Raw genomic sequence first — 27,950 nt, 5'->3', positions numbered from 1 at the left:
GACTTTCTTCTGGTAACAAGTCGTATTTATTCATATATGAGACTTTAACGGGACAATTAAAACGTGTTTCCACAAATTATTTGACATGATTACAATAATACGCCTTCGACTTGTTCAATCAAAGAGGAAAATAAAAATTATGTAGAGGAAAAAAACAACCATTTAAAAAAGTAATAAGCACCACAAAACCTGGTTGCAAAGACAAGAACTTTGAAGTAAAATTGATTTGATTGATTGATTGATTTGTCGCCACAGTTACTAACATTTACATTGTTCTCACTGTACAAAGGTATCAGTCAGAATAAAAGGAATTATCCTATGATGTGAAGCACTTTGAACCGCTTTGCTGCTATACAAATAAACTTGATTGATTGATTTTCAGACACCATGGCACAGTGAAGGTAACTACCAATAATTCAAGACCATATTGAACGAGACCGACATTAGATTTCTACCAACGGGGCTGTACATCCAAATTCGACTGCTTTGAGTTGTAAGTAGGTCTGACTGTAATGTACATGTGAGTTTTAATCTGTCTTTATGATTGGATTCTGATGTTTGGAGCTGATTTTGCATTCCTATGTATGATTCAGAGCTGGTCTGGTATTGAGGTGACCTTTGTTGTTGTGATTTGGAACGACGTAGCTTAAGTTGAGTTGAAATGGGGGGAGAAAATATAGATGTAGAATCTGCTTACTAGTATAAAGCCAGAGCGGGCAAGATGACTTTTACTACAACCTCATGCATAAAGGTTTAGAACCAAAACAGGGTGAACTAACGTTTGACTTTAGATTTACAGTGTGCATATAGTGAGTACAGAACTTTGTTTAACATAAATAAGCTTGGGAGGATGACAAGAAGGACATGTACGCTGCAATTTCTTGATTATTGTTCGTAACTTTTCATTTTGTATTCGCGCAGCGTGCCCAGCGGGGGCCCCGCCTCTCACTGGCCGATCTGTCGCTCCATCTTTTCTCGTCCACCTTTTGTTATTCTCCTGAGGAAGTTGTGTGTTTAATATCGGATCCACCTCAGGAGATGTTTCACCTCTGGCCCTTAGACATCCTGGCTTATGGCGCTCGTCATTTGTGTGTTCCTTCACATTGTACGGCTCTGCTGCTTTGACCCTCAGCAGAATGCCGGAGATGTTTTTGGTCCTTTCTGCCGGAGCTTATCAAACTCTGCCAGGCTGAGGGGCCGGGTCCCTCCGCCGGTAGGTCCGGCATCAATCTATGATTATATGTAAATCCTGTCTGATCCCAAGGTTCAGCTCAGGACAACAAATTGTCAAGGGTATTTAACATTTAGCAACAACTTATAGAGCATTTCTTTTCTTATGCAAGAGGGGAAAAAAAAGCTGATTTTCTTACTGCCTACATGTTGCTTCATGTCATGTAGGAAAATCTGTCATTGTTGTCTGGATGGTGAAACTAGTCAAAGTTCAAGTGTTTTATGAGAAATATTGATATTGTTTGTGCAACCAAGTGTGTTCAAATGACTTGGAATAGTGTTTCAATCTAGAATGGGATTTCTTTTTTTTATTTCTTTTTAAAAAGTTGTGTAACAAAAAAATTATCAAATAATCAAAAATGATTTTAAAACATTTAAAATACATGTTTGTATTTCAGATACAAATATTTATTTGTATACATGTTATTCACATAACAATATTAATACAGTTATGTGAAACTATATTTTAAAATGTTGCTTCAATCAAGAATTTGATTTTTTTTTTTTTTTGTCAAGTAAAAATAAAAAGAATCAAAGTTTTTGCCCCCTGACAAAATTATTTTTGTTTGTTTGTTTGTTTGTTTTGGATCATCAAATGTCAGACAGTAAACTTAGTGCTGCAGATATACAGATATAAGAATTTTTTAAAAAAATAAAATCTAATGTCTGAGTCCGTGTTTATAATATCATTAATACCCAGATGCCTCGATATTTGCAGGTCAACACTCTCTAAACTGGAGGAACACTTATATCCATCTTGAGCAGTTTTAAATCATGTATGTGTTTCTGAAGGTTGAGAAAGAATTACTACAGATTTTAAACAACACAATGAAGCCAGTAAAGCAGTAAATAACTGTCTCATCTGCACAAAGGTTGACTGTTGTGCAGCTTTTCAATGAATGCTTATTAAAAATGATGAATAGAACTGGACCGAGGATCGAACACTGCGGCTGAATGTGCGACAGACTGATATGTAACAATTAGTTTCTCGTTGTATTACTTGCTACAGTAGGAGTACAACCTGGTCAACAATAAAAAAAAAAGCTTTCAGATCTATTATTGTTTGCTATGAATTATCGGATACCTTAACCATGAGGCTTGAGGTTATTTAGCAGGAACTTTAATATCTTCACTGGTAACTGTTCCCATAAAAAGAGGCCGATTCACATTCTACCACTTCTATGAAATCATTTGCTCAATATTGCTACGCTGGATTCAGTTCTCGGTTGCTATGCTGCCGTTCCATCCATGGAATGACAATACCTCACATTGTTTTCATCAGATGGAAAAATGATTTTAGATGTCTGAAACCTTCCGGTTTAGCAGCTGGGTACACTGTAGTAAGGTTACATATTTGCCTTTGATTGGTGTGTAACCTCCATACTCTGTGAAAATCCATGAATTCCTGACCCACTGAACACATCCATGACAACACTTGCCAAGTGTGAGCAGATTACGCTCTGACAGCCAGATAATCTTGTCACACAAGCTCAACAGTCTGAGCAGAAATACAGTTGCGGGGGAATGTCGACGTCCTTCCACAATAAACAAAAGTACCTCTGGAACAACATGAAACTGACATGTGTTTTAAGTCGCCTTTTGCTGTTTATCTTTTATTTAAAGCGGAGGAAGGATTGTGTAAAATCGACTTTTTGGAGCTTTGCATCACGTTATAAATTACCCGGTGTGTTGCTTTAACTCGTTCATGCATATTTGATTCTCCCATGGCAACCATCTGGGGCGCCTAAACACTTGCTTTCACAAAGCAACACCTATTTCCACAAAGCTCCACCCCTCCCCTATAACTTCCCCACTCAGCTCCTTCAGACTAGCACCAGCAATTAGCAAACACCTGGTGGAACTGCACGTCTTCTGAGTCCATCATACAAACTACTTCTCAAACTACTTCTTCTAAGAACGATTGTAAATGACTTAACAGAGGATCACTGTTGTGGTGACTTCCTGAAGTCCGAGTGTCGGAAAGAGTAGGAGCTTCTTAAAGAGACAGAGGCCCAATTTCAAGGTTCCAGATTGGAAAGTAAAATTTCTTTAGCTTTATGTTTGATTTATGTTCAGCCGCATTTTTAAAACAACTGAAGGCAACACTTGACTGTGCTATAAAATGGCACTAAGTGCCTGGAAAATAAAGAAAAAACCTGGCTTTGCTTTGGATAATTGATTCTGTTGAATTTGGCTGCATTCACCGTCATTCTCTCCCAGTTCGTTCTGCGGACATGATTTTTTTCCCCCCGTCTTTCTGTAAATAGAGGTGCATTCCTCTGCTCCTGTCATAGAGGCCAATTAAGTTCAAATTGCAAAGCACTGAGCAATCAGACAGTGGAGTTCAGCTTGAGCTGTTTTCTTGGTTCTTTTGCCCTTTTTCACCGTCCGCACCATCACACTGATCCACTCTGGGGTTGCATTTCATTACATAATCAATTTTTAGATTTGACATATTTGGCAGCTGTGCTCACAGAAAAAAAAAAACACTCCATGGAAAAAACTAATTGCCTTTACATTTTTATGCGGACATCTAAAATCTTCCTTTTAAACCCACCAACCAGTTCTTACATTTAGTCAGTCAATGGTATGTTGGTTTTGTTTGAAATTAGCTGTATGGTTGATGAAAAGCTTGAAGGTGCTTGTTCTTCTGATCACGGTCAAACGCCTACCTTGTAACAGGACTGCATCGCAATAATAAATAATCTTCTTAGAGGTACAGTCAAGTGAAATCATCAAAAATACCTTATTTTCACGGTTTTATTTCATTATCGCACTGCAACAGGAGCTTTCAGTTGAATCAGGATTTCCCAGGCGCCGTTTCAATGACACCAGCACTTGTTTCCGGCTCCATATCTTCACAGCCTCACTTCTCAGAAGTGACATTCTTCAGCCTGCTGCGTTCCACACCGACTGAGACGCGGCTACGCCTGACAGCTTCCTCGCCTTTTTTTTTTTTGTTTTGCTTTTATTCGCTTCTAAAGTAACCCAGATTGCTCCAGTAAAAAAAAAAAAAAAGGAAGCGGTATTCAAAGCCAATTTGATTGCAAATTTGTCTTTTTGTTCATGTTGTGAAAAGAGTTTTCTAGCTTTTTTCTAGGTTTCCTAGCCCTCAGTCTTTGAGCTGAAAAGAGAAGTTATGTTGCTGTGAAAGGCCTCATAGCAAATGTGTTCAGAGAGCAGAGGCAGTGGGGCGACTCGGAGGCCCTCTGTGGTTTTAAACAGGCCCATTCAGCTTCGTTGAGTGCTGCAATCGCTCCCGAGCGAACATGAAGGAGGCGTGCGTCAACCTACACGCGAAGCCCGCTTTATAATTGTGGTGGAAATTTAATAATGTTAAATAGCGCAGTGTGAATAATTTCCTCGCACAAGAGTTAGTTGAGCGTTTCTAACACAACTCAGCATTCAAAAACCTTCTTGCTTATCTCACTCTGCAGGAAAACTCATTCCGTTTCAACGTGTCCTCTTTGACAGGCAGTAGAAAAGGAGCACTGAGGGAAGCAGTTCCTCAAAGCTTGTCAAATACTAACTTTCTCCTCCTTTTTTCCTCTCCGTCTTTCCTGAATTCTCTCCTGTTTGTGCCCCTCACCCCCTTCACCCGCTTCAGTTTGATGTCGGGTCTCGCTGCCCTGGACGCCAAGTGCTCAAGTCGCTTGGGCATCATGACCATTTCCTACTACTTGTGGACCACCTTTGTTGCCGTGGTGGTGGGCATCCTCATGGTGTACATCATACATCCAGGCGGCGCCGCCCAGAAGGAGGACTCCGAGGACAGCAAGAAGCCCATGACGAGTTCTGCCGATGCGCTGCTGGACCTCATCCGGTAGGAGACCGTCGAGAAATCCACAGTGAAATGGTGACCTTGCCAAAGTATCAATACTGGCTGATTAACAAACTTGATAGAGACGTTCCAACAAAAACCTGCAGATGTAATTGTTGCAAAAAGCAGTTCCACAAATGAACGTGGTATGGATACTTTCGCGAGGCATTATAGCGCAGCCAGCACCGTGGCTTCGCATCTAAACATCCAGACATGCAAACTTTTAACTAAGTGTACATTCTCACTACCTGTTCAGTTTACTTTAATCAAATTCTAGTTAAGTTGCAAAAAAAAGTCTGGTTTCTTTGGATAGGAGTGACTCTGCAATCAAACTCTGACGAGGACCAAAAGAAGCGAACTCTGGCCAGCCCTAAAAACCTGGTCCTGAGTTCACATATTAAATGCATATGTGAATGTCATGTGAACTAGAGACCGCTCCAAAACGGTCCACTTTAGTCCACTTCCAAAGAAGGAAGTGGACTAAAGTGAAGGGCATTCTGGGTAAATACAGCCAAAACAAACATAATAGTCTAGATCAGGGGTGGGGAATCCTGGTCCTGGAGGGTCCGGTTCTCCTGCAACCTTTAGATGCATTTCTACTTCAACACACCTGAGTCAAATAAAGAGGTCATTAGCAGGACTGTGGAGAACCTGACTGCACTGAGGAAGTGATTCAGCTCTTGGATTCAGGTGTGTTGGACCAGGGAGACCCTAAGGGTTGCAGGACTCTGGCCCTCCAGGACCAGGAGTGCCCAGCCCTGGTCTAGAGCCAGTGGGATTAATGGTTTGTGGTCTTTTACCAAAGACAAGAGAGAAATTCTACAGCCACTAAAATCTGACACTTCTCCCATTTTTGTTCACATTTTATGAAAAAAATGTTGTGTCGTTTCCTTCAGTGGTTCTTGGTGCAGCGCCTCCACAGGCAAGGAGGGGAACAGGTTTTTCAAAGGTTTGGTTCGTTTGATGTATTGCAGCCTTAAAACAAACCGCATTAACTGAAAATGTAACCATTTGTACATTTTAGGACCCCAATCGAACTGAGTCTACTGAACTATTAGGTGTGAAAACACACTAAGGCAGAGTAAACGACAGATGGAAGCTTACTCATCATTTGATTACAGACACGAAGAATTACGTCAAGTCAAAATTACAATCTTGCAGAAACACAAAACATTTTCGAGCTTAAGTCACCAAACTAGATCTTTGGAAAAGTCTTGTAGATCTTTCTTGTATTGCAAAAACATAATAATAATAATAATAATAATAATAAGAAGAAGAATATATCACATTATAAATCCAATTAAAATTATTTTGTGGAATTAAACAGAAAAGTTAAACATATAAAATAACGCAGATCCTCCCTGCTCTTTTAAGACCTAGGAACTTATATGCAACTGGGTTACTGTGCTAAGCTAATTAGTGCTGAAGTCTGGTAGTTGGAGGTAAACCTGGGTCAGGCCTGCTGAGGAAACGTGGGCCGACTGACACGACCCACGCTTGGACTACGGCCAAACGCCGGCAAAACACAAGATCTGGAGAGCTGAGTTAAAGGAATTTATAAAAACCATTGAAAACGAGAACAAAGACAGACATCCATGTAATTTAAATAAATTAATGCTTAATTAGGAATTTAGCTTCAAGAAGTTTTGCTATAAAAACAGAATTAAAATATATTCCATTTTGGCTTGCATTTAGCAGGAATGTAAAAAGGAGGAGGGTTATAAACTGGCCGAGCTCATAAATCCAGCTATGTACTCATCATGTGCAGTGGTGAAGCCTGGTCTATAATAGGCAACAAACTGTGTGTGTGTGTGTGCGTGTGTGCGTGTGTGTTTACAGAGCACAGCTGGGCTTTGGATTTATTGCACAAAGCTTCTTTACTGCCTTCATCTAACGTGCAGTCATGCTCTGCTACAGCTGTATCCTCACAAAACCACCTGACCCTTGCGCAGTCGTGTGTTTGTTGTCGCGCCGCGACATTATATAAATGAGCATGAATGGAAACGCGCCGCGTTTATTCTGAGCTCTGAACTCGGAGTGGCTCATTAACTAAAAACGCAGGAAGGACAGGACGCGATTTCTGTCAGTAATTAAATCTGTTAGAGGACTTTGTGAAGACGCACTCAGTCCCACCTGATTGACTCTGCCCCCTCTGTTTACTAAGCTTTCTTTAGAGTACAGTATATCTTAATCTCTCGTAGGTTTCTCATCTTTGACTCCACACTGGCGTGGGATTCACAACCGGTTCCAGCGTTTCAATTCGGTTCGGTCTGTTCACGCGGCGCAGGTTCACGGCAAGCGTTGCCTCGGTGCATTTTACAAGAAGAATTTCTGCTTATGTACAGAAACGCGAAGGTAACCGTGCAAACAGATTCAAAGTCAGCTTGACTTTTCTTGATGAGGGCCAGTGTGCTTGAGAGGCTCCAAGACTGAATAAAATTCTGAAAGGACAGAATGACAAAACGAGTCAATTGAACACAAATGAAGGAAATAAAGTGCTAAAAAGCTACTTTGCTTTAGCAACTCAGATCAAGAAGTAAAATTTATGTTTCATTTATTAGAATAGTAACATACACTGATATATGTTGATGATCAGAGCAGACAGTTAATGGAAACCTTAAGATGTAGTTTCTTCAATGATTTGAGTATTGCATAAGAAACGGTACATTCCTCACCATGTGGTAAGACTCTCTGTGACCATTAAGGCATTAAGGCCTTTACTTTAATTTCCAGCTACACCAACAGATTTTTCTATCAGATTCTGAACTCTAGGTGACCCGTTTCAAGGCATTACTATTCATATTACTCAGAAGAAACGTGTTGGTAATATTGAACAGCTACTTCATGAATAACTTTGGACTTAACTATAGACAGAAACACAATGCAAGGTTCTATGAAACCATAAGATCATTTGAACATAACCATAGTTTGATAAAAACCCACATGTGATATATAACATTAAGTAGAGGTTTAGTGTTTTTGATGCAGTTTAAGTTTTTCTTAATTAGCCTTTCCATCTTCACTCAGTCTCTGCTTGATATCTCCAGTACTTCTGCATGTGTCGTCATGGTTACACATTGGCTGCCTGTCCTCCCACATGAGCCTTAGTAACATTTAGTAGCATCATCGAAATCGCATTAATTAACCCATACAGTACGACATCTGACAGTCACTAATCCATTTTTCCCACTGTTTTCCCCCAGCAACATGTTTCCAGCCAACTTGGTTCAAGCTACATTTCAACAGGTAAGCTAATATCAGTACGACACGTTAATAAAATATTTTAGAACGGAGATCATACATGGTGTTGTTTAAGATTTTGCAGGTATAGTTTTTTTTTCCAACAAAAGTAAGGTAGAAGATAAGAGGCTGCAGCATTTGTACTAAGCTAGCAGACAGTTAGCTTATAGCACAGCGATTCACGGGTGTTAGGAACCACTGCCAAAAAATTTTAATTGCTTACAGCAGCTTATTTTAATAGTTCAAACACCAAATATATCTTCCTATGCTTTAATACAGTCCATGGAAACCATGTTAGCTCAACTGCACAGGCTAACATCTACCATCTTCCTTATTTCTGCTATTGGTGGGATAACCAATCAGTGACAAGAAAAATAGAGGGAGCTTTTGCATTGGCTCCTTTCGTAAACATCTGCCAATAGTGTGTCAAGTCGCAGTGCACATTGGTTTTCACCTCCTCAAGTTGCATTTTTCAATTCAATTATTTTTGATACTATGAAAGACTTTCCACAAATAAATGGGAGAAGGCCTGTACACAATAGTTAGCTATGTCACTGAACACAACAATAAACAAATCCAACTTGTTTACATTGGTTTACAATGTACTTTGGTAGACTTACAACTAACTAAAGTAGCCTCATGTCTGTCAGACGTAATCAACTCTCCTAACTCAAGATTTTGCTTATCAGCTTTAATTGCTCCTTTATCTCAAAAATGTTGCTCTTTACAAGACATGTTCTTGTTTCCTGTGATTAGTGGATAATTAGCATGAATTTGAATGTCTGATTTATTTGAATAAACATCATTTAAATCTGTGGTTATCTTCAAAACCAGAAGAAAATGGCGGGTAATTTTAAAAGGATGGTGATCCTAAAAAACAATAAATAAGTAAATGTCTGTCCCAGTTTAGTGCAGACTTCTGTTTGATTATGTGTTTGTTGTGTGGATTATCGGAAAATTAGAAACATCACATTGAGAAAATGGCATGCAGTCAGTTGTTTAAAAAAAGAAGAAGAAGAAAAAAGCCCAACCACGTGGTTAATATTTCCACTCTGATTATTGGGCTGATTTAGAGGCTCCTGCTTCTGGTTTGTTTTGTTTTTTTTCGCCCTCCAGTATCGGACACACAGAGTGTCCGAGCTGATCCCCAAGCCGACGGTGGCCCAGCTCCTGGACCAGACCACCACGCGGCGGGTCTACATCTACGGCGTCCAGGACGACAACGGCACCGACATCCAGAACTTCTCCTTGGACCTGACGCCGCCTCCTGACGTCATCGTGAAGACGTCGCCCGGGACCAGCGAGGGCATGAACGTGCTGGGGATCGTTATCTTTTCTGCAACTATGGGTGAGCGCCCCGCAAACATTAGCATGCACTACACCCCGAAGCAGCGGCTCAAAGTGACGGTCTGGGCACGCTCCACTTTTCTACATGATTCAGTTAGAAACACACGTTTCGCCCCTGGTGAGCAATTAGCACAGTTTGAAAGCTTCCCTGTAGGTGAGCCCCAGGCTAATGTAATATTTACCTCTGTATACATAAGCAACGTCGTTATTGTCTGTTATTTTCTGTTATTTTTTCTTAACCTCTTATTGTAGGAATAATGCTGGGAAGGATGGGACCCAATGGAAGCGCGTTGGTCAACTTTTGCCAGAGTCTGAATGAAGCGGTTCTGAAGATTGTTGCCATTGTCATTTGGTAAGAGTCGCCGTGGAAACAGGAAGTTCACTTAAAGCAGCAACGCATCCAATACAATGGTTACTAATCTTTTTTTTTTTTTTTTTTTTTGAAAGTCTGAACTTTCATATATCCACTAAATAAGTATATTAATGAACAAAGATTGTCTAATCTAAAGGGATGTGTAAACGATCTAAAAATAAAGTTCCCCCTACTTGTGCACGAATGTCACTCCTTATGGAAACTTTTGAAAGCACTTGGAGGTCACAAATAAATTTTTTTTTTTTAGAGAAACATTAAGTGAATTTCTTTCTTCTTTCTGTATTTGCCCAATGATAAGTCGAAAATGCGACGTTTTACAAAAAGGAACAAAATAGTCGAGATTTTTTTTTTTTTTTTTTACAAAACTGAAATTACAGACAATCCAAACGTTTGGACACACAGTTGTGTCCAAACGTTTGGTCTGTACTGTATATTAAAAGGGTTTTGAGTAAATGGGCTACTACAGAAGAGGACGGTAGTTGGCCAACTTCTTGGTTTGAGTCTTTTGTTTTTAGGGCAAGATTTTATTTTCTTCTTTTTTTTGCGTAAACTCAGCAACAAGAGTGTGAAACACGGTGATTCTTTCTTCTAAAACTTCTCAAAAATCTATTTTTGTGTGATAGTCGCTGGATGTTTGTGGTTCTATTTAATGAATAAACCGAGTTGATAAATAAAAAGTAATTTCATTCAACATAAAATCATTCAGAGGGCCAAAAATGGACCAAAAATGGGTTGCGACCAGCAGCATCACTGCATTCACAGAGATGCTCCAGCATCTGTACAAAGCTATCAGACAGTTAGCTTATAGCGCAGCGATTCACTGCCAAAAAGTTCAAATCTACAAATAGTTGAAATTTCTTACAGCTGCTTATTTTAATAGTTCAAACATCAAATATATCTTACTATGCTTTAGTGGAAACCATGTTAGCTCAACCGCACAGGCTAACATCTACCGTCTTCCTTATTTCTGCTATTGGTGGGATAACCAATCAGAGAGAAGAAAAATAGAGGCAGCTTTTGGATTGGCTTCTTTCTTAAACATCAGCCAATAGTGTGTCAAGTAGCAGTGCACATTGGTTTTCACCTCAGGTCACATTTCAATTCAAATATTTTTGATACATAAATCCTGTCGAACTGGAAACTCACCGGTTTCCAAGTCGAGGCTTATTTTGAGTATGATTAACTGTTTCTGTGTTGAGTTGGGTTTATTTTCTGGAACGTTGCGGATATGCTTTGACTTTCCCATGTTTCTCTGTGTGACGAAAAGACAGAAAAGTAATTCTCTGTCATCACTCCCAAGCAACCACTTGGCAGAAAATAGTTGTTATTAAGACCTGGGGCCCTAAAGATGCCTCTCTCCTCTGCAGTTCTCCAACAGCCAGCTTTGGAGATTTTGCGTTGCCTCCCTCATTTTCTGTGTGGTGGCAAGATGTACACACACACACACACACACACACACACACACACACACACACACACACACACACACACACACACACACACACAACCTCTAAACATGAAAACATCGGGCAACAGAGGAGCTCAGTTCCAGAGCAAACTGCACTGCGGTGCTTCAGTGGTCAACAACAGCCAAGCAAACCTGTCTCAATAACCACGAGGAACTTTTTATTGGATTTGAAAGTGCAGACAAAGGCATCAACGTGTCGACCTTTTTGTAATGTTAATTCCTCTTGTACAGAATGCCAGTAATGTCGAAATTTTCTGTTTTCGCATAGCCGTTTGGGGCCAGAGCCACAAGCTCAGGGATGCAGAAAATAGTTTAACATATTGCCTCGAGTCATAACAGAGGTTTTTTTTTTTTACCTCTCAGAAATGAAATAGAATATAACAAATCTCAGTCATCCCCATCATGTTAGACATCCTAGAAGAAAAAAAAGTACTGATCATTATTTATTGTTCCATTATAATTTTATTGCACAGCATTGGGATATAGATTTAATTACTCCATTATACCTAAATGGCCGGACATGTTTAAGTGAAGCTTTGAGTTGGGGGATTAAAACCCAGTTATTTCAATTTGTTATTTTATATATATATATATATATAATGGGGAAACATGGAAATCTTCAAGATACAAACTCCCTGCTGCAATGAATTATTTTTATAGGGTTTTTATATTCTAATGTTACATCATCATTGCTGTATATGAGGAATACAGAAAGTCCTGGGCTGCTTATGCATGTTGAAATGCTTCAGTCACGTGTATTTCAAAAGTATCCATAGGGACACCACTAGAGAAAACAATTATTTCTCAATACGGGATCTCCCCCCATTACACAATAGATTTTCTGAAATAATATGTCGGATTATTATAAAATGTGGCCCCGTAGAAGTTAGTGGTCTTTGGAATAGCATAGTGTGGCCCCAGAGTGCAGTTCAAGGCCGGGTAGTAATTTGGCCCTCCAGGGATTGGAGCTGATGAAAAGAGAAAAAAAAAAATGTTTTAATGACAAATTTATTTCTTTTTAAGTGGAAAATATTAGGGAGAGCATAACGTAATTTTCTTTGGCAAGCCCATTATTTTTACTTTCATATTACTATGAATGGCTGGAAATATTCAGCCATTCATTTCTTTCAATAAAAAACGTATCTGTTGCAGGAACTAAAAACACCTTCAAGACCTATAAATCCATAAATATCTGACCCAACAACTCAGGAAACTGCACACTTTTCTTTTATGAAGGCAAAACACCCGAGACCCTTTTTCAGACCGACAATCATTTGTTAATTTCTTCTTTGTTTCATTGGAATAATGCATTTTGAATTTGCTCCTCAGCAAGTTTAAAAAAAAAAAGAGAAAAGAAACATTTCACAATCAAATTATTTTGTGTTTGTTATCCTCAGTCCTTTCAACATGCCGGTTTTGGCCACTTTACAAAAGATTTTGGACGCCACTGTCCTAAAGATTTCAGTTTGAGATGTATGTGGTGAATTTATTTCAAGGTTTCTCTAAATATCTATGCCAGCTTTACTCTGAGCAGCGTTGCACTATTTACGTCTGCGTTGACCTGAGGCCAGTCTTTTCTACGGTGATCCAACATTGACGATAAAACAGTTAAACCGTCACCAGCGCGTCCTGAAGGCATTTACTGGGACGTTTTCCTTCGTTTGTCAACACCCAACCAAAAAAATCCCCAGCTTAATCCTCAGGAAGTCTGTGATTATCATTATTATTATTACCTGACATTGCATGGTACACTGAACAATAATCACATGAGGAATGAGAACCGACAATAAAAAAAGGATAAAACACCTCTTTGCCAACAGAGACATTCTGCAGTTACTTAGATTGGCGACCTTTGACCTAAATCTTGAGACGCATTCATACGGTTCAGACTTGTATCTGTTTGTGCTGGTAGGCGGTTTGAATGTTTTGGACCACAGATTGTTTTGAGAAGATCAATCAGATTAATCTCTGCCAGTTTGCGTTAGAGTTTAGTTTCTTTCGTTGAGACTTTTTGTTGTCAAATTCAGTTTGTTTTAATTCGTCTTTAGAATGTGTTTGCTAGCTTTCATTAGCTGTTTTTAGTTAAATATTGTTCAGTTTTTATTACTTGTAGTTGTTTTGTTTTTTTCACAGGTTTTGTTCAGTTTTGTGTTAGTTATCCTCAGAGTCCTTTCAACTTGCCAGTTTGTGCAAGTTGAAAGGATCAAAAATGTTTCCTCAATTTCGGTCTCTTTGTTAGTTTTAGTTAGCTGTAATTACCTTTGCTAACACGCTAACTTCTGGTGGCTAACAGTTTATCCTAGCATGAGGATGTTTTTGTTTTCAGCTCTTACTTCATGTTTAAGGGTCACTAGCAACATTCACACAATGAATGCAGCTTTGGGAAATCTTGTATTTTGAGTCTAAGTTCTTAACAAGCTTTCCTCGTCTCTCCTCTCCTCCGCCTCCAGGTATTTTCCCTTTGGCATCGTCTTCCTCGTTGCCGGGAAGATCTTGGAAATGGATGACCCTTCAGCCATGGGAAAGAAACTGGGCTTTTACGCCATCACTGTGGTCATGGGCTTGGTGCTCCATGGCCTTTTCATCCTCCCTGCCATGTACTTCTTCATCACCAAGAAGAGTCCCATAGTGTACATTAGAGGGATTTTGCAGGCTCTGCTCATCTCTCTCGCCACCTCCTCCAGGTAAAAACAAAACTATGATCCACCTGTACCTCTCAGCTCGCTAGGGGTTTTGTGGTCTTGAACTTTGTACATGTCCTCCAAACATATGGATGTATTTTTGTGACGCTGGCATCATGCTGGACAGCTATTGTGACGTTTTAGCCCAGAATTATAGATCAATCAATCAATCCATAAAAACCTTACGGAACACATTTCATTACATTGTATTACCAAGAGATTTAAAGGGATAGAGATAAACAACTCTGTCCACTTTATTAGAAATAGCCGACTAAGTAAAAAAAAAAAAAAAGAGTAATAAATTTCTTCAATCAGATTAATAAATCCCTCTTGCGGGATGATGAGCTGAAGCCATGTAACTGTTTAAATTAGTAATGAAAATCCAGTATTGTAGCGTAAAACCATTATTATATTATATTATTTAGGATACATTATTGTATCCTAAAAGTATGAATGGAGTAGTAAACATACAAATACCTACGTGTTTGTGATAGAATCTGAACTATCAAAAAGATATAGTGGTTACCAAAATCAAAAAAGAACTACGTAATATTGAAACGACGTAGTACATTCTAAAAAATAAAATAAAAATTACTATACACTGAACAGATTGCTTTTAATGACATCCATATTTTTAGCTTGTGGAACACCGTACTTTGAATACACCGTTCTAATGAACACGTTTTCTGTTCCCTGACTTCAAAGCAGCTCCAGAAATTCAAATGTGTCTAAAATGTAAAAAACTTTTAACAAAGACTCGGTTCTTCTGAGTTCTAAACTTCATTGCTTGCCACAGTACACCACATTCTGAGCCCTGCTCCGAACTCTTCAAACTCTTAGCAGTCGGCTAAACAAATCCACAAAGTGAATCAATACACACCAACCTAAAACCCTCTGGAAACTCACAACACCTGTGACCAAAGGTCGACTGACACAAACTAAACACTTCTTTTAGCAACTTCAAACACGTGACGTTTTGACCACGGTGTCAGTCTGCGTAGTGGGTTCTGATGGTCAAAAACTGCGCTAAGGGCTAGTGCTATATCAATCCATGTACTGTGCCTGGATCTAAAACAGACTGGTATCTTCTGTAATGCTGCCAGGGTTAAGAAAAGAGCCTACAAAAAAACTTATTTTGATCTTCAGTTAAAGTCACAAAGAAAACGTAACTTTTCAAGCTCACGTTTTTACAGCTAAATTCTGCAAAATTTCATGATTAGCTCTTCGATCTCATCCGGTTTTTTTTTTATTCCCGATCAGAATAAGTAATCATGACGCCACTGACCGCTGTTTAGACCTTTTGTTTTTCTGCCTCCGTGCCACAGCTCTGCCACTCTGCCTATCACCTTCAAGTGCCTCCTAGAGAACAACCACATCGACCGGCGCATCATCCGCTTCGTGCTGCCCGTCGGGGCCACCATCAACATGGACGGCACTGCTCTCTACGAGGCCGTGGCAGCCATCTTCATCGCCCAAGTGAATAATTATGAGCTCGACTTTGGCCAGATCATCACCATCAGGTAAAGTTGACGCAATTCTCAAGACTTTTCCGCCGAATGTCGCGCGAAGAAATGCCAGCCTGCGGGGCGGCAGTGGGCTGGAGAAGGGGCATTAGCTTGGTTTGCCCTTTTCGAGCGCATATTTAAAAGTTTCCTCATGGCAGTTAAAATTTCCTATTTCAGTTTAAATAGCTAGAAAAGCTACATGATTAAATAGCTGCTCTGTGGGGGGGGATTATTTTATGTTTTACACAAGGTTGAGTTCAGCTCAACATATGCGTGGTTTCTCGTTCGGCTAATGAAGCAACGACATTTTGTGCATTTAAAGAAGATTCCCGAACACTGAGCCCTTTACAGATTCACAGTTTGCTTTCAAATGAGAACAGGGAGTTTAAAAGTGCTTGAAGGGGGAGCTGCAACTTCAAAAGTTGATTTGCTACATGTATCCACATTCAGTATGTCCAGCTTACTTTTTAATGTTTAACACGACAACTGAATAAACTTAAAATGGCAGTAATATACAAAATTGACTTTTAGCTTATCGTCATCTTATAATGTTATTCCCTCATCAAAAACAGAGCTGGAATGTTGCCTTGATTCAGTCATGCATGTTTGGGGGGGGGTGGAATCCTTGAAATCTCCATGGCAACCATTCAGCAGTTTAAAACGTCTGGGTGTTCTTAGCCCCGCCCTCAAGGACGAAGCTCCTCCTTGGAGCTGCAGTTTCCAAGCTTTCAAACCTCCCCACTCCTTCAGACTAGCCAGCAGCAATTAGCAAACACCTGGTGGAACTGAGCACATTAAAGGAGCCACTGCTCAGAGCAACCCTGGTAAAAAATGTTAAAGGGTTAATTGAGGGGGAGAAAAGGTGGAGCTTCAGGAAAAAAAAACAGGAGTTTTTAAAGACACAGTGGCCCAATTAATTATCTTTAGGGAGTAAAAAAACATTTTTTGGGAACTTGGCTCACCTGTTTTTTTTTTTTGTTGTTGTTGTTTTTTTCCCCTCTCAGAGCAAATCAGAATTTTCTTCAAACAAAATCAGAATCCCAGGAAGTCACAGCCTGACCGGGTTGCTTCGAGTTCAGCATGTGAAGGAATTTAGCGTCACACATTGAAATCTGAATTATTAATACCATTATGGGATTGAGTAGATTCTCATATATGTAAATGTCACACAGATTACAGCTGGTGTGAGCCTCTTAATCTGATCTGATTTCAGATGAATTGGAACTCGGTGATGGTGCGAAAAAAAAAATTTAAAATTAATAAACCGAGCGCTCGGGCCGCCAGCAACGAGGGAAAGAGGCGCGAACAGACCACCTGCTCCTCACCTGACCGGAGGACATGTTTGACCGTAATGTCGCTGGGAGCAGACCTGTCGTCACGGCCGCGCTCTCGACGCACGGTCGCTCCTTCTAATCCCTCGGCTGTAAAACCCACATGACCTGCATTACTCATCTCACATGTCACGACAGAATTATAATCGTTTTCCTCTCTGTCCCTGCGCCGCTTGGCTCCGGACCACGGAGCTCCTCCATCTGTACGCTAACCCGACCCGAAGCGCCGCTTTCAGATAACGGGTCCAAACCGACCGCTTTGCAGCGACCGCGGTTCAAACCAGATGTTTACATAAACTGTAAAAAAAAAAAAAAAAAAAAAAAAATGGCCTTTTTTCCCCCCGTCACTGTCTGAGATTAAATCAGGCTAAACGTTTTCTGGTTTTGCTGATCCTGTTTTTATCATTGACAAAAATGTTCAGTTTGTTAAAATGCACTAAGACTTGCACTAAGTTATGATTGCTCTTGTTTTTAACCTATTTGGGGTCTGAGACTGAGAGGCTCTTTGGATCTTCCAAAATGGCTCTTAATAACTCTGTCTAAAAAAAATAAAAAAATAAAAAAAATACATATAGTAAAAATAATAATACATTGTATTTTAAGGACGCTTACGGTCACTGTACAATAAAAAAAAGCAACAATTCTAATAGCAAAAAAGCTACAAAAAATTGATTCATCTAAAAAGGTGTTTTTTAATACAATATCTAATAACAAATGCAGCTTTTAAATGTTTCTCAGTTTATTGAGGTTTGTTCTGATTTGATGTCAGGTTGTGACAAAGGAAAGCCACGTCTGTTTTTAAACGGAGGATGTAAAACGTGACGTTTCAACTTTATGATAAAGTGGAGGGGAAAAAACAACAACAAACAAACAAAACAACTGTTATGACTTCAGAATCGTTGTTCATTTTACGAGGTACAGCTTTAACGTTCCGATTCACGAATGATGGAAACTGCATGTCGCCTCTTTGATGCTGAACTTGTAAAACAAAGTAGTAAATTAGAAAACAAAAAAGACAGAAGCTGAAGAAATAATAAGGGAAAACAAAGCACAATGAATCCTATTCACTATGTTGTATTGGTGTGTTGGTGGCTAGTTATTTCCCGTCTAATGCGAAATCATTAAGGACATTAAAACTGATCAAATGTTGGGGGAAGATTATATCTAAAAAATACTTCTTGTATCCAAAAGCTTCTTTAAGGGTCTAGTCAAAGCCCAGATTTTATTCTTCAAATCTTAAATTCTTTGTATGACTTAAAGATCATCAAACAGCTTTTTGAACAACCTTAAGAAAAGCTTCAGCGCTTCTTTCTTCTCACTGGAAGTTTAACCTTCTGGTAACTAGATTGTTAAAAAAACGGACACACTGCTCGTAAGTTCTGCAAATCGGCTCCAGACGTTGTTTGAGGTTGGTTTTCCACCCCCAGCGTTTCAAAAACTCCTCTAGCATAAGGCATTTTGTGCCAATCAAACAAATAAAATAAAAAATACTCAAACATGGTAACCTTCAGTTGGAAGGGAAGAAAATAAATGAAGTAAGCACAGAGAGCACTTTAGGTGTTTGAAAGACTTCCCCCTCTGTTCCAATTTGTTGGGTTTTTATATTTTATTTTTTATTCCAGCTAAGAAATGTGCGCCGGTCGGCTCAGAAAGCTTTCACGCACCTTCGGTTCTGATTGTGTGTGTTTATTTGGGGTTTTTTTCTGATGACCCGGTGATCCGCTCGCTTCCTCAGCATCACCGCCACGGCCGCCAGCATCGGCGCAGCCGGAATCCCGCAGGCCGGACTCGTCACCATGGTGATCGTGTTGACCTCTGTGGGTCTACCCACCGATGACATCACTCTCATCATTGCTGTTGATTGGGCCTTGTAAGTAAAATCTCTTCTCTTTTTTTTTTTTTTTTTCCGCTTCAGAAAAGCAAAATGGAGTTTCAGGGGAATCGTCTAGAAACTGTTTTGGTTCTGATAAACTACAAAGTTTTGAGGCTTCACAGCGGATTACGACTGGAGTTGAAAACCTCCTTGTGGCCTGACTGGGGAAAATCAGTTTTCAAAATTGCTTTCTTACAGTCAAGACTCATTTTATCATATATTTTCCCCTTGCTGCTTTTACCAAGCATCGTACAACTGATGCTAATGCTCCCAATCACATCTGGAATAATAAAGCAAGAAAACATTCTCAAAGATCAGTCAAATTCTAACAAACATTTAACATTTAACTTGGAAGACGTTTTAAATATCCAAAATAAAGAAACAAAACAACAAATAAAATCTGTTTTGAAGCTTCTGGAACAGTCGAAAGCACCAGACTGAAGACTTTTGTCATCCAGTTTTCAGTAGAAAGCAAGAGAAGAGAAAAACAGCATATCCTGCAAATAGAAATTGAGTTTGTTTTAGTTCATCATGTGGTTCATTGATTTATTGCTAGCTGGGTATTGCTCAATATAGCTACCAGTAGCCTCAACTGTAGATGTCCTACATCTGTATGTAGGACATCCACATATGTAGAACATGTACATCTACTTTAGATGTAGATCCTCCGTTCAAAATAGATGCAAGTTCTACATCTACAGTAGAACGTGACAGCAAAGGTATATTAGCAGCTATTGTCAAGAACCATTAGCTATGGTTCCTGCAATGAAAACAGAGGGAGGACAAAACTGGCTAAAAAAAACAAACAAAAAAAAACTGGCTAGCTAAAAAAAAAAAAAAAGTGAGCTAGAAGGCTAGCAAGCTTACTTCTTTGCGCCTACCACGGTTTATGTGCAAATTTATTCCCAGCTGGCTGGACAACTTTCGTCTTCGCCATCGGATTGCTTCTCTTGCTAATCCGCACAATGCTAAATTCATTCTGTAGTTTGGCACTACGGGGTTAAGGCTGTTTCTTTGTACATTTCTGAGGTGATACAAGGTCTTAATTTTCATTCATAATGGCCCTAAAAAGTCTTAAATTTGAGGTAGTAAAACCTGCAGAAACACTGGACCAGGGTATATTACAGTCAATCATCCACATCCCGGTACAAATGTTTTTTGATTTTTCCCCATTATGTCTGTAATGACGGTGTCAAAGCAACTATACTGTGCAGTGATGGCCATGCATACATGTTTAATAGCTGTAACAGCAAACGGCCTCTGACTGTGTTGTCCAGGGATCGATTCAGGACCATGGTCAACGTCATGGGCGACGCTCTGGCTACCGGCATCATGGCTCACATCTGCAGAAAGGATTTCGTCAAGGAGGGGGAGCAGGTGAGTGCAAAGAAAGAGACGGCTCAATACGACTCGGGCAGCACAAGCCTTGAAAACATCGGCCTCGTTTTTATTTCAAAGAAAGAGGAAAATGATATACGGACGTGGAAGAAGGAAAAAAAAAAAAAAAAGTAACGTTTCATCTGATGGATGGGGTGCAGGGTAAATGTAAACACACGGATCGTTGAGAGAAAGAGCAGCAGCGGCAGCGGGAGGCCGCAGAGACCAAGAAACGTCACTTTGATCACTAGCGGTCCTGCTGGGAGCTCCTCCATACTGGCCTCCAGAAAAGGCCAAACGAATTTGTGTTCTGCGGGAAGAAACGATGCGGAAGGTTTCACAGCTGTTAGCCGCAGAGGAGAGTAGATTTCAGAAAATGCCTGTTTTTTTGGGGAGTTTTTTCCCCCAAGCAAAAATTTAGCTTTTTCTATCATTTGCTTGCAGTCGCTGGAAGGCAACGTGGTTATGTTACTCCGATAACTGAAATCTGCAGTGAGAAGTTGTTTAAAGTGACTCCGGTTCTGATCTGCTGCGTTTCAGCAGCGTGGACCGGCTGGGACCAGAGCCAAAATAAAAACTTAATTGGTAGTGGTACAAAGTTCTCAGAAGGTTTGAGGTTTTAAGGACGAGTTCAAATATTCATGGCGGTACTAGACTACAAGGGGGGAAAAAAATGCAATCATATCCAGTGGTTTAGGTGGGGAAAAAACGGTTTGTTTACATGTACAGAGCGACCGCTCACAGCTACAAAGTGACGTGTGAGTGAATGAATTTATGGAGCTAAAAGCCAAGCTAAGGTCAAGGCTTTGCAAATGAGCTCTGGCTACATAGTAACTGTTCAAATGCAACTTGCAAATGAATTCAAGGCACAAACTGAAGCCAGAGCTGTACTGAGTGAAGAAGTGTAAAAGTTACCGTAGCTGTTTTTAATATCACAGGTGCATAGAAAGGAAGTTGGAGAAAGTTTTTCCAAAAATAAATCTGCATTTATTTGCAGACAAAACGTCTGGAAAATACGTAATACCGGCCCTTTAAATCTTTAGAAATATTTACAACGTTGTTGTAAACGATTTAAAGAGACGATTCAGTGGCTTTTTGTTTTTTCTTTTTTATTTATTTCTCCTTCAGGTGCCCCTGATCTGTGAAACCAAACCCATGATAAGCATCCAGCAGATGATGACGTACCAGAACCAAAAGAACGGCTGCTACCAGCCGCCGCCGCCGGGCAGCCGGCAGGACCACGTGTCCCCGGACGTGGCCCGCCTGATCCAGCTGGAGGAGGGCGTCCGGCCGGCGGAGAAGAAGAAGCACGGCCACGGCCCGCACCACAAGCGAGAGCACAGGGACAAGGACCACTGTTCTGTGGACATGAACGGCCTGGAGACCAACGTCTGAGAGAACCGGGCCGCTTGGGAGCCCCGGTTCCGACAGGCAGAAGCAGAGGGGACTGGAACCGAGACTGGAATCAGAGGGAAAACATTAAAAAAAAAAGAATAAAATAAACAGACTTCTTTTCTTTTGACTTTTTTTTCTTTTTTTTTTACATAACCTGTATAATGACCCACATTATATTCTTGATGTTTATGTGTAAATATTTATCAAAGAAGTCATATTTAGCAGCAGCGACGGCAGCGTGCTGCGAGACTCACAAACCGCAGATGAATAATGAAACGACAACAAGAACAAAGAAACAAAAAAAAACAAGCAAGAAGAAGAAAGTTGTCAGATAGTATCGTAAGGCCTCTGGATTCTTCTGTGGACTTCAACAACAACAACAACAACAAAAAAAGCTTAATTTCATAGATATTTTTATTTATTATGTATTGTGAATGTTTTCGCACAATAACAACAACCGGATTTTATACATTTCTTTTATTCTGATTCCGACTGTTCACAGCCGCAATGCAAAATGTTTTCTCGTTAAAGAAGATGTGACTGAACTTGCAAGCAAAGGAAAAAACAAAAAAGAGAAAGAATGAAAGAACGGTGCGGTTCAAAAACAGGATGTTCTGGCTGCGAGGCGTGTCTGACGGTAAAAACAAGACGTTTCCTTCTGCTTCTCTGCCTTGTGAGCCTCCAGGATCCTCCAAATCCCTCGATTATTAATGCAAAACAAAAACTTGAACGCCACGCTTCCTTATCCATCTCAGATTGTCTTCGGCATTCCTACTCAAACCGCTTTTGTTTCGTTTCTTTTGCCTTAAACGACCAACAGGAGAAGCATGTTAGCCGTAGCGTAGCCACCGTAAGGCCACCATAAAGCCACAAACCAGGCTCCGTTTACTTCTACTGTTCAGCTGCCACTATCGTCCCATTCCGTAAAAATTTACAGCTTTGATTAAAGTAAAAGCGGTCCAACTCCACTGTGACGAGATTTATTTCCTAATAATTTACAAGCATGTGTGGCAGAGTGACATATCTAACAGTCATGGTTCTGGATGTGTCATCGAATCAATGTAAACCAGTGTGAAGGTCAGTCATCGTGTGACCATGATGGCCGTGATTTAACTCATTCCTCTCCGAGTTAAATGTTAAGCAGCGAATCAGGCCAAGCAGCAACAACACTGGGACGGGTCGGGTCGGGTTCGCCAACGGTGGAAAGAGAATCTTTCTATTTAATGAAGACAAGTCCTTCGGTTCCAGACCAACCAGACCTGGTTCCCTGACCGTTGTCAAATAGAAAACTTAAAAAAGAATTTAAAAAAAAGACACCTTGTTTATGAAGCAAAACCAATAAACACAGATGAACTGTAGAATGCCGACCAATCACGCTGGGCGACGACGTCCGTTTACTGGACTCCTTACGACACGGAACGAAGCTTTGATCAGAAACAGCGGCTCTAAACTAAACAGTGGCTCAGAGATTTCACCCGTCCAGAATAGTTCAGTTTGTTTGCTAAGAAAAAACACTGATGGTACTTTTTATTTATTTATTCATTTTGTAAACAGATCTTTCCCCCCCCCCCCCCCCCCCCTTTGTTGTGATTTGAAATAGGATGCATACATGGGAATAAATAAAAGTTGTTATAAGGATTTTTATATATATATATTATTTATTTATTTATTTTTAAGCATCACTCATTTGTTTAAACACGATGCTTTTTACTTTTGAATAAAGTGTTTTTGGCGTCTTAATGTCAAAGAGAAAAATATGAACGCAGAAAATCTTGCTTGAAGCCAGAGAAACGCGACATGAGCCACCGGCGCAGGTTGAATGCGGTTTGGACTTCTGTTTCATTAAAAGCGGTAAAATATTTAACTTCACCTTTCAAACTGACTGGGTTTGTTGTTTTTCCCCTTTGGCTGTTTTTTTTTTTTTTTTTTTTGGAAGAGGAATTTCATTTGCCACATTTGTTGATCTGGTGTTAAAACCTCTTAAAGCTACAGCGTCTCATATTCTGTGAATTTTCTCGCATTTTGTCGCGTTACAACCACAAACTCCAACGAGTTTCATTGTGCAGGACAAAAAACAAAAAAACCACCTTGTTTCCATTTTTTTGCTTTTTTCACAAAAAACAACCAGAATGGATTTTTTTTTTTTTGCCTTTCTTGCCCAAGGGTGTCAGCTAGATTTTTATTTGGTCAGAGTACTAACCTCCCCACGTTTATCTGCCTCTTCGTGTTATTCAGAAAGACCCAAAAAAATACATTTAACTTTAATGATTGTTATCAGGCAAAAAAGTGTAAAAAATAAATAAAAAATTCAACGGGTACAAATCCGTTTCGTTCAGCGTTTCATATGTCATGGTTTCATTCCTAAATTAACCTCTGTGTTCTCTATTTTTCATTTTTACTGTTTTGCAAAAAAATGACAAAAAATTATTTTATAAAAATTTAAGTATTCAGATTTTTGTAGAAAACCGATCTGTAAATTATTGTAGATTGAAAACATTTTTTTTTGTTGTTGTTGTTTTCCAAGCACCAGATGACCTTCCAAAGTTTTCTTGAGAGGAAAGGAAGAAGAAAAAACCAAAACAAAAAATATATTCTCACAGTTAACCAGCCTCCCACCCACTTACACTGAGTGCATTAAAAAAAATCCCCATTAGGATGCCCATTATGATTCGACCGGACAAACCGGATGACCACAAGCTGAGGGTCAGAATTAAGCCAGAGACACTAATAATAACAATGAGGAGAATCCAAATGGAAGGTGGCAGAAGGTCCAACAGGGAGGAGGACTGGGTGAACTGGGAAATAATTGGGCAGCAGAATGGAAGGCGGAGAACAGGGGAAGTAGAAGTTAAAATCAACACAGCACTGTGGAAACGTCCAACAACGCCATCAGACCTCGGTTAATGACTGACCGGCCACGTTATCAGGCAAACCAGGAGATGTAGAGGTAGACAAGACGAGAATCAAAAATGGAATGAAGAAAGATGTAACTTTGTAGGCGAGTGTCATGGCGGCGAGTGTCATGGCGGCGAGTGTCATGGCGGCGAGTGTCAGAGGGTTTCAAGATCTCAGAATCTGCTGCTCTGCTGGGATTTTCACACACAGCCATCTCTCTGGTGTGCAGAAAATGGGCCGTCTGGACAAAACCACCGCGATGTCAGAAGTCAATATGTAGACTGGTCTGAAAGGCAACAGTAGACGAAAACCAGGTGAGCAGGAAACCATCTTTGACACAGCGTCAGTATTTTTTTAAGCCAGCGTCTTGAGCACAATGCCGTCAGTCATTGTGGAGTAACAGCATATCTGCATTTCCATTGACCATACAAGATGATATTTTGAAAATAAATTCGTTTAATGGAAATACACCAATTTCGAAAGAAAAGACCAGTTTTTCTTTCAAGTTTCAGCGGTACAATGCGATGGTTTCCTCAATGAAAACCCTTCTTTTTGCATCACACGAGTCACATGACTCAGCGACCGGATGTTGTCACAAAGTCGACGGAAAACTGGTAGGAGGACGGTTATTTTGTAAGAACACAGAAACATAAAGTCATAATAAAATAAAATAAAAAAACACGGTCAGCGACGGAGGAAACCTGTCCTGAGTGCCATCACCAAAATTGTCAGTACATATCAAATATTTGGTCAATGTTTCATTCATTAAGGTTTTAAAGCAACTCTATGCAGGTGGACGTTGGTAAGTTTAAAAACACAAAGCGTTATCTTTGGACTTATTTTCATGAAAACTCTCCTACTGTCTGTTGTGTCATCTTTAAAATGTCCTTCTCATTGATCAGAACCAAGAATTTTCAAATTCTGGTTGAGAGGAATGGATGCTTCATATAAACTTTGATCGTGACGCTGTCCAGAAGAGGGCGCCAAACAATTACTGGAGATTGTAATAGAGAGTAACCTGTCCTATCGATTATCACAACAATCGAGAAATAGAACAAAAATGTGATCAAGTAAGATATAGACAGATATTGTCATAATATCAGACACCAATATGATACAAAAAATAAAAAAGGTACTGCTTTTTAAGTACTCAAGTTTTCCTTTGAAATGTAAATGAAAGACCTTAATTCAACCCAAAAAAATATCTTCCCAATAGTATTTGTCATAGCCACAATAAATTATCATTTTTAACATTTATGTATGTTATCAATGTTTATTATAGTGATATTTGTTAAGCTGAGTCACTTCCTGTAGTCTTTTAACTGTATTCGCCAAAGCCTTGGCAGCCATCTTTCTTTCGCAACGGATTTATCAACCATTAATTTCGGACTTTAAAATACTAGTTGCAGCAAAACTTTCCACGGTCGCATGACAGCGCAAAAAAACAACAACAAACAAAACAAAAAAAAAACAATCAAGACAGAAAGATTTAGCACAGCAGAATGCTTCTCAGCTCACAGACTCTCAGCAGATAATAAAAACAAACCCGCACAGCAAAAAGCCAAGCGCTTTGGGCTTCATTAACAACCAAAACCAGCATCAGCTCTTATTTGGAGACATCTTCTGGATCCGCCATTGGAACAGTTGTTTGAATTAACCCACCCTACCTCTGACAGTCGGGCGGATCCTCAGCTTGCCTGTAGAGATCGCCTCAGTGTCCATCTTTCATCTGCTGCTGGTACCAGACGCCATTTTTTCCCCCTCCTCACATGTTTCAGGAATCCCAGCAGCCAAACAAACCACCGTGGTCGGGCCGTTTCTTATCTGCTGCGCAGTTTAGACACAAAAAATTGCTCCCATAACTTAACCAGAAAAAAAACAACAACTTAGAAATGAGGTTTCCGAAAAATAACTTGCCGAAACACATTTACAAATTTGGCGCTCCCGCGGCATCCTGGCGCATCCTGGAACCTTCTGTTTCATCTTCATGAATGTTCTTCTTCTTCTTCTTCTTCTTCTTCTTCTTCTTCTTCGTTGTTTTTTGTTTTGTTTGTTTGTTTGTTTTTTCATTATTATTGGCGGCTGGCCACCAACTTAAGGTGCACTTACCGCCACCTACCAGACTGGAGTGTGTTCATCAATGATCTCAGAGAGAATTTAATAATACACACCTCAATGGTATGCACGAATGTGCAAATTCACATCCACACACACTAACATATATATATACATACATACATACATACATACATACATACATACATACATACATACATACATACATACATACATACATACATACATACATACATACATACATACATACATACATACATACATACATACATACATACATACATACATACATACATACATACATACATACTTTAAATGCGATTAAATAACCCAGTATTTTTTTAAATCGAATTACTTGATTTCTAACAGAATTTGATTTATTTCTTCATGAATTTTATTAGGCAAATAGCCTACAGTTAAAAGGCCACAGGAAGTGATTCAGCTCGGTAAGGAACTTTTAGATTGCACCTGCTAACATGAAGGGTGGCTCAAAAAGGTTTCAATTTATTCCGGTATGTTTTCAAAAATAAAGAAATAAATAATAAGCACACCCCGCGACAGACTGGCGACCTGTCCAGGGTGACCCCGCCTCTCGCCCGGAAGTAACTGGAGATTGGCACCAGCGACCCTCCCGACCCCTCTATGGGACAAGGGTGTAAGAAAATGGATGGATGGATAACAAATTAAACAATTAAAATGTTAATGTAAAGGTGTAGTGTACTAAATTAAATTAAATGTTTCCTTTTTTTCCAGAATCCCTCCATTATTCTCCTTTCTATCTCATATCTTCTACAAACGACAATAATGCCGTGTTGCCTCATTTCCTCCATAATATTGGTGTTTCCTGTATTATGCTGCTGTATTGTGAAACATGATCTGTTAATAGTTTCTCCTTCCTTCTCTCATTCCTCATACTCTTTTTGGAATCCTAAGATACCACTTTCCTTTATTTTCATCCCATTCTTTCTGTCATCTTTCCCTCAATTTTTGCACTTTTTTATTTGACTGTATTAACTGTAAAGTTGACTTGTCCTTTTTTCTCCCCTTCCCTTTCTACTGTTTTGTTTCCCTCAATCCCAATATGTGCTGGAGCGCAAATAAATATAAGTGTTTAACCCACCATCTGTGTCCTACGTAATGATTGTTGCATTTCTAATAAAATGTCTGGTCTAAATGATCAGATTTTAAACTGGTTAGTGCTGAACTGGAGTTTCATTTTTTCCATCCATTGTATTTCTTATAAAATTGATAATATTCCCCCTCCCCCCGTGTATACTGAAATTCATCTGCATTTCATCAGAAATTTTTGTACAATAAAGGCTAAACATCTCAAAATGTC

At 39.6% G+C, this 27,950-nt stretch overlaps 2 protein-coding genes across 2 annotated transcripts in view; one reads left to right on the top strand and one right to left on the bottom strand.

The window, feature by feature from the left end:
* The window catches only part of LOC122841593 (protein shisa-like-2A), a 69,220-nt gene extending 42,863 nt beyond the window's left edge, over positions 1-26,357 (bottom strand). The window contains exon 1 of the mRNA XM_044135021.1: positions 26,203-26,357. The gene's annotated coding sequence lies outside the window, so the exon portion shown is untranslated. The remainder of the gene's footprint in view (positions 1-26,202) is intronic.
* On the top strand, positions 433-21,704 carry slc1a7a (solute carrier family 1 member 7a). The gene is made up of 10 exons (XM_044135020.1): positions 433-493; positions 4,838-5,053; positions 8,254-8,296; positions 9,407-9,638; positions 9,890-9,989; positions 13,929-14,162; positions 15,485-15,679; positions 18,731-18,865; positions 20,146-20,245; positions 21,374-21,704. The coding sequence occupies exons 2-10, from the start codon at positions 4,842-4,844 to the stop codon at positions 21,638-21,640; spliced, it is 1,518 nt and encodes a 505-aa protein (XP_043990955.1). The 5' UTR covers positions 433-493; positions 4,838-4,841; the 3' UTR covers positions 21,641-21,704.
* Positions 26,358-27,950: the final 1,593 nt, after the last annotated feature.

This window comes from Gambusia affinis, linkage group LG12 (assembly GCF_019740435.1).
Source record: "Gambusia affinis linkage group LG12, SWU_Gaff_1.0, whole genome shotgun sequence".
In the NCBI taxonomy this organism is placed as follows: domain Eukaryota; kingdom Metazoa; phylum Chordata; class Actinopteri; order Cyprinodontiformes; family Poeciliidae; genus Gambusia; species Gambusia affinis.
Note: the sequence above shows the minus strand (reverse complement) of the source record. Positions and strands in the feature narration are given on the sequence as shown.

Coding starts and splice junctions, on each gene's coding strand:
- slc1a7a (XM_044135020.1), top strand. CDS start 4,842: ATGTCGGGTCTCGCTGCCCTGGACGCCAAGTGCTCAAGTCGCTTGGGC. Junction 8,297..9,406: donor TTCAAGCTACATTTCAACAG/GTAAGCTAATAT, acceptor TTCGCCCTCCAG/TATCGGACACACAGAGTGTC. Junction 9,639..9,889: donor TATCTTTTCTGCAACTATGG/GTGAGCGCCCCG, acceptor CTCTTATTGTAG/GAATAATGCTGGGAAGGATG.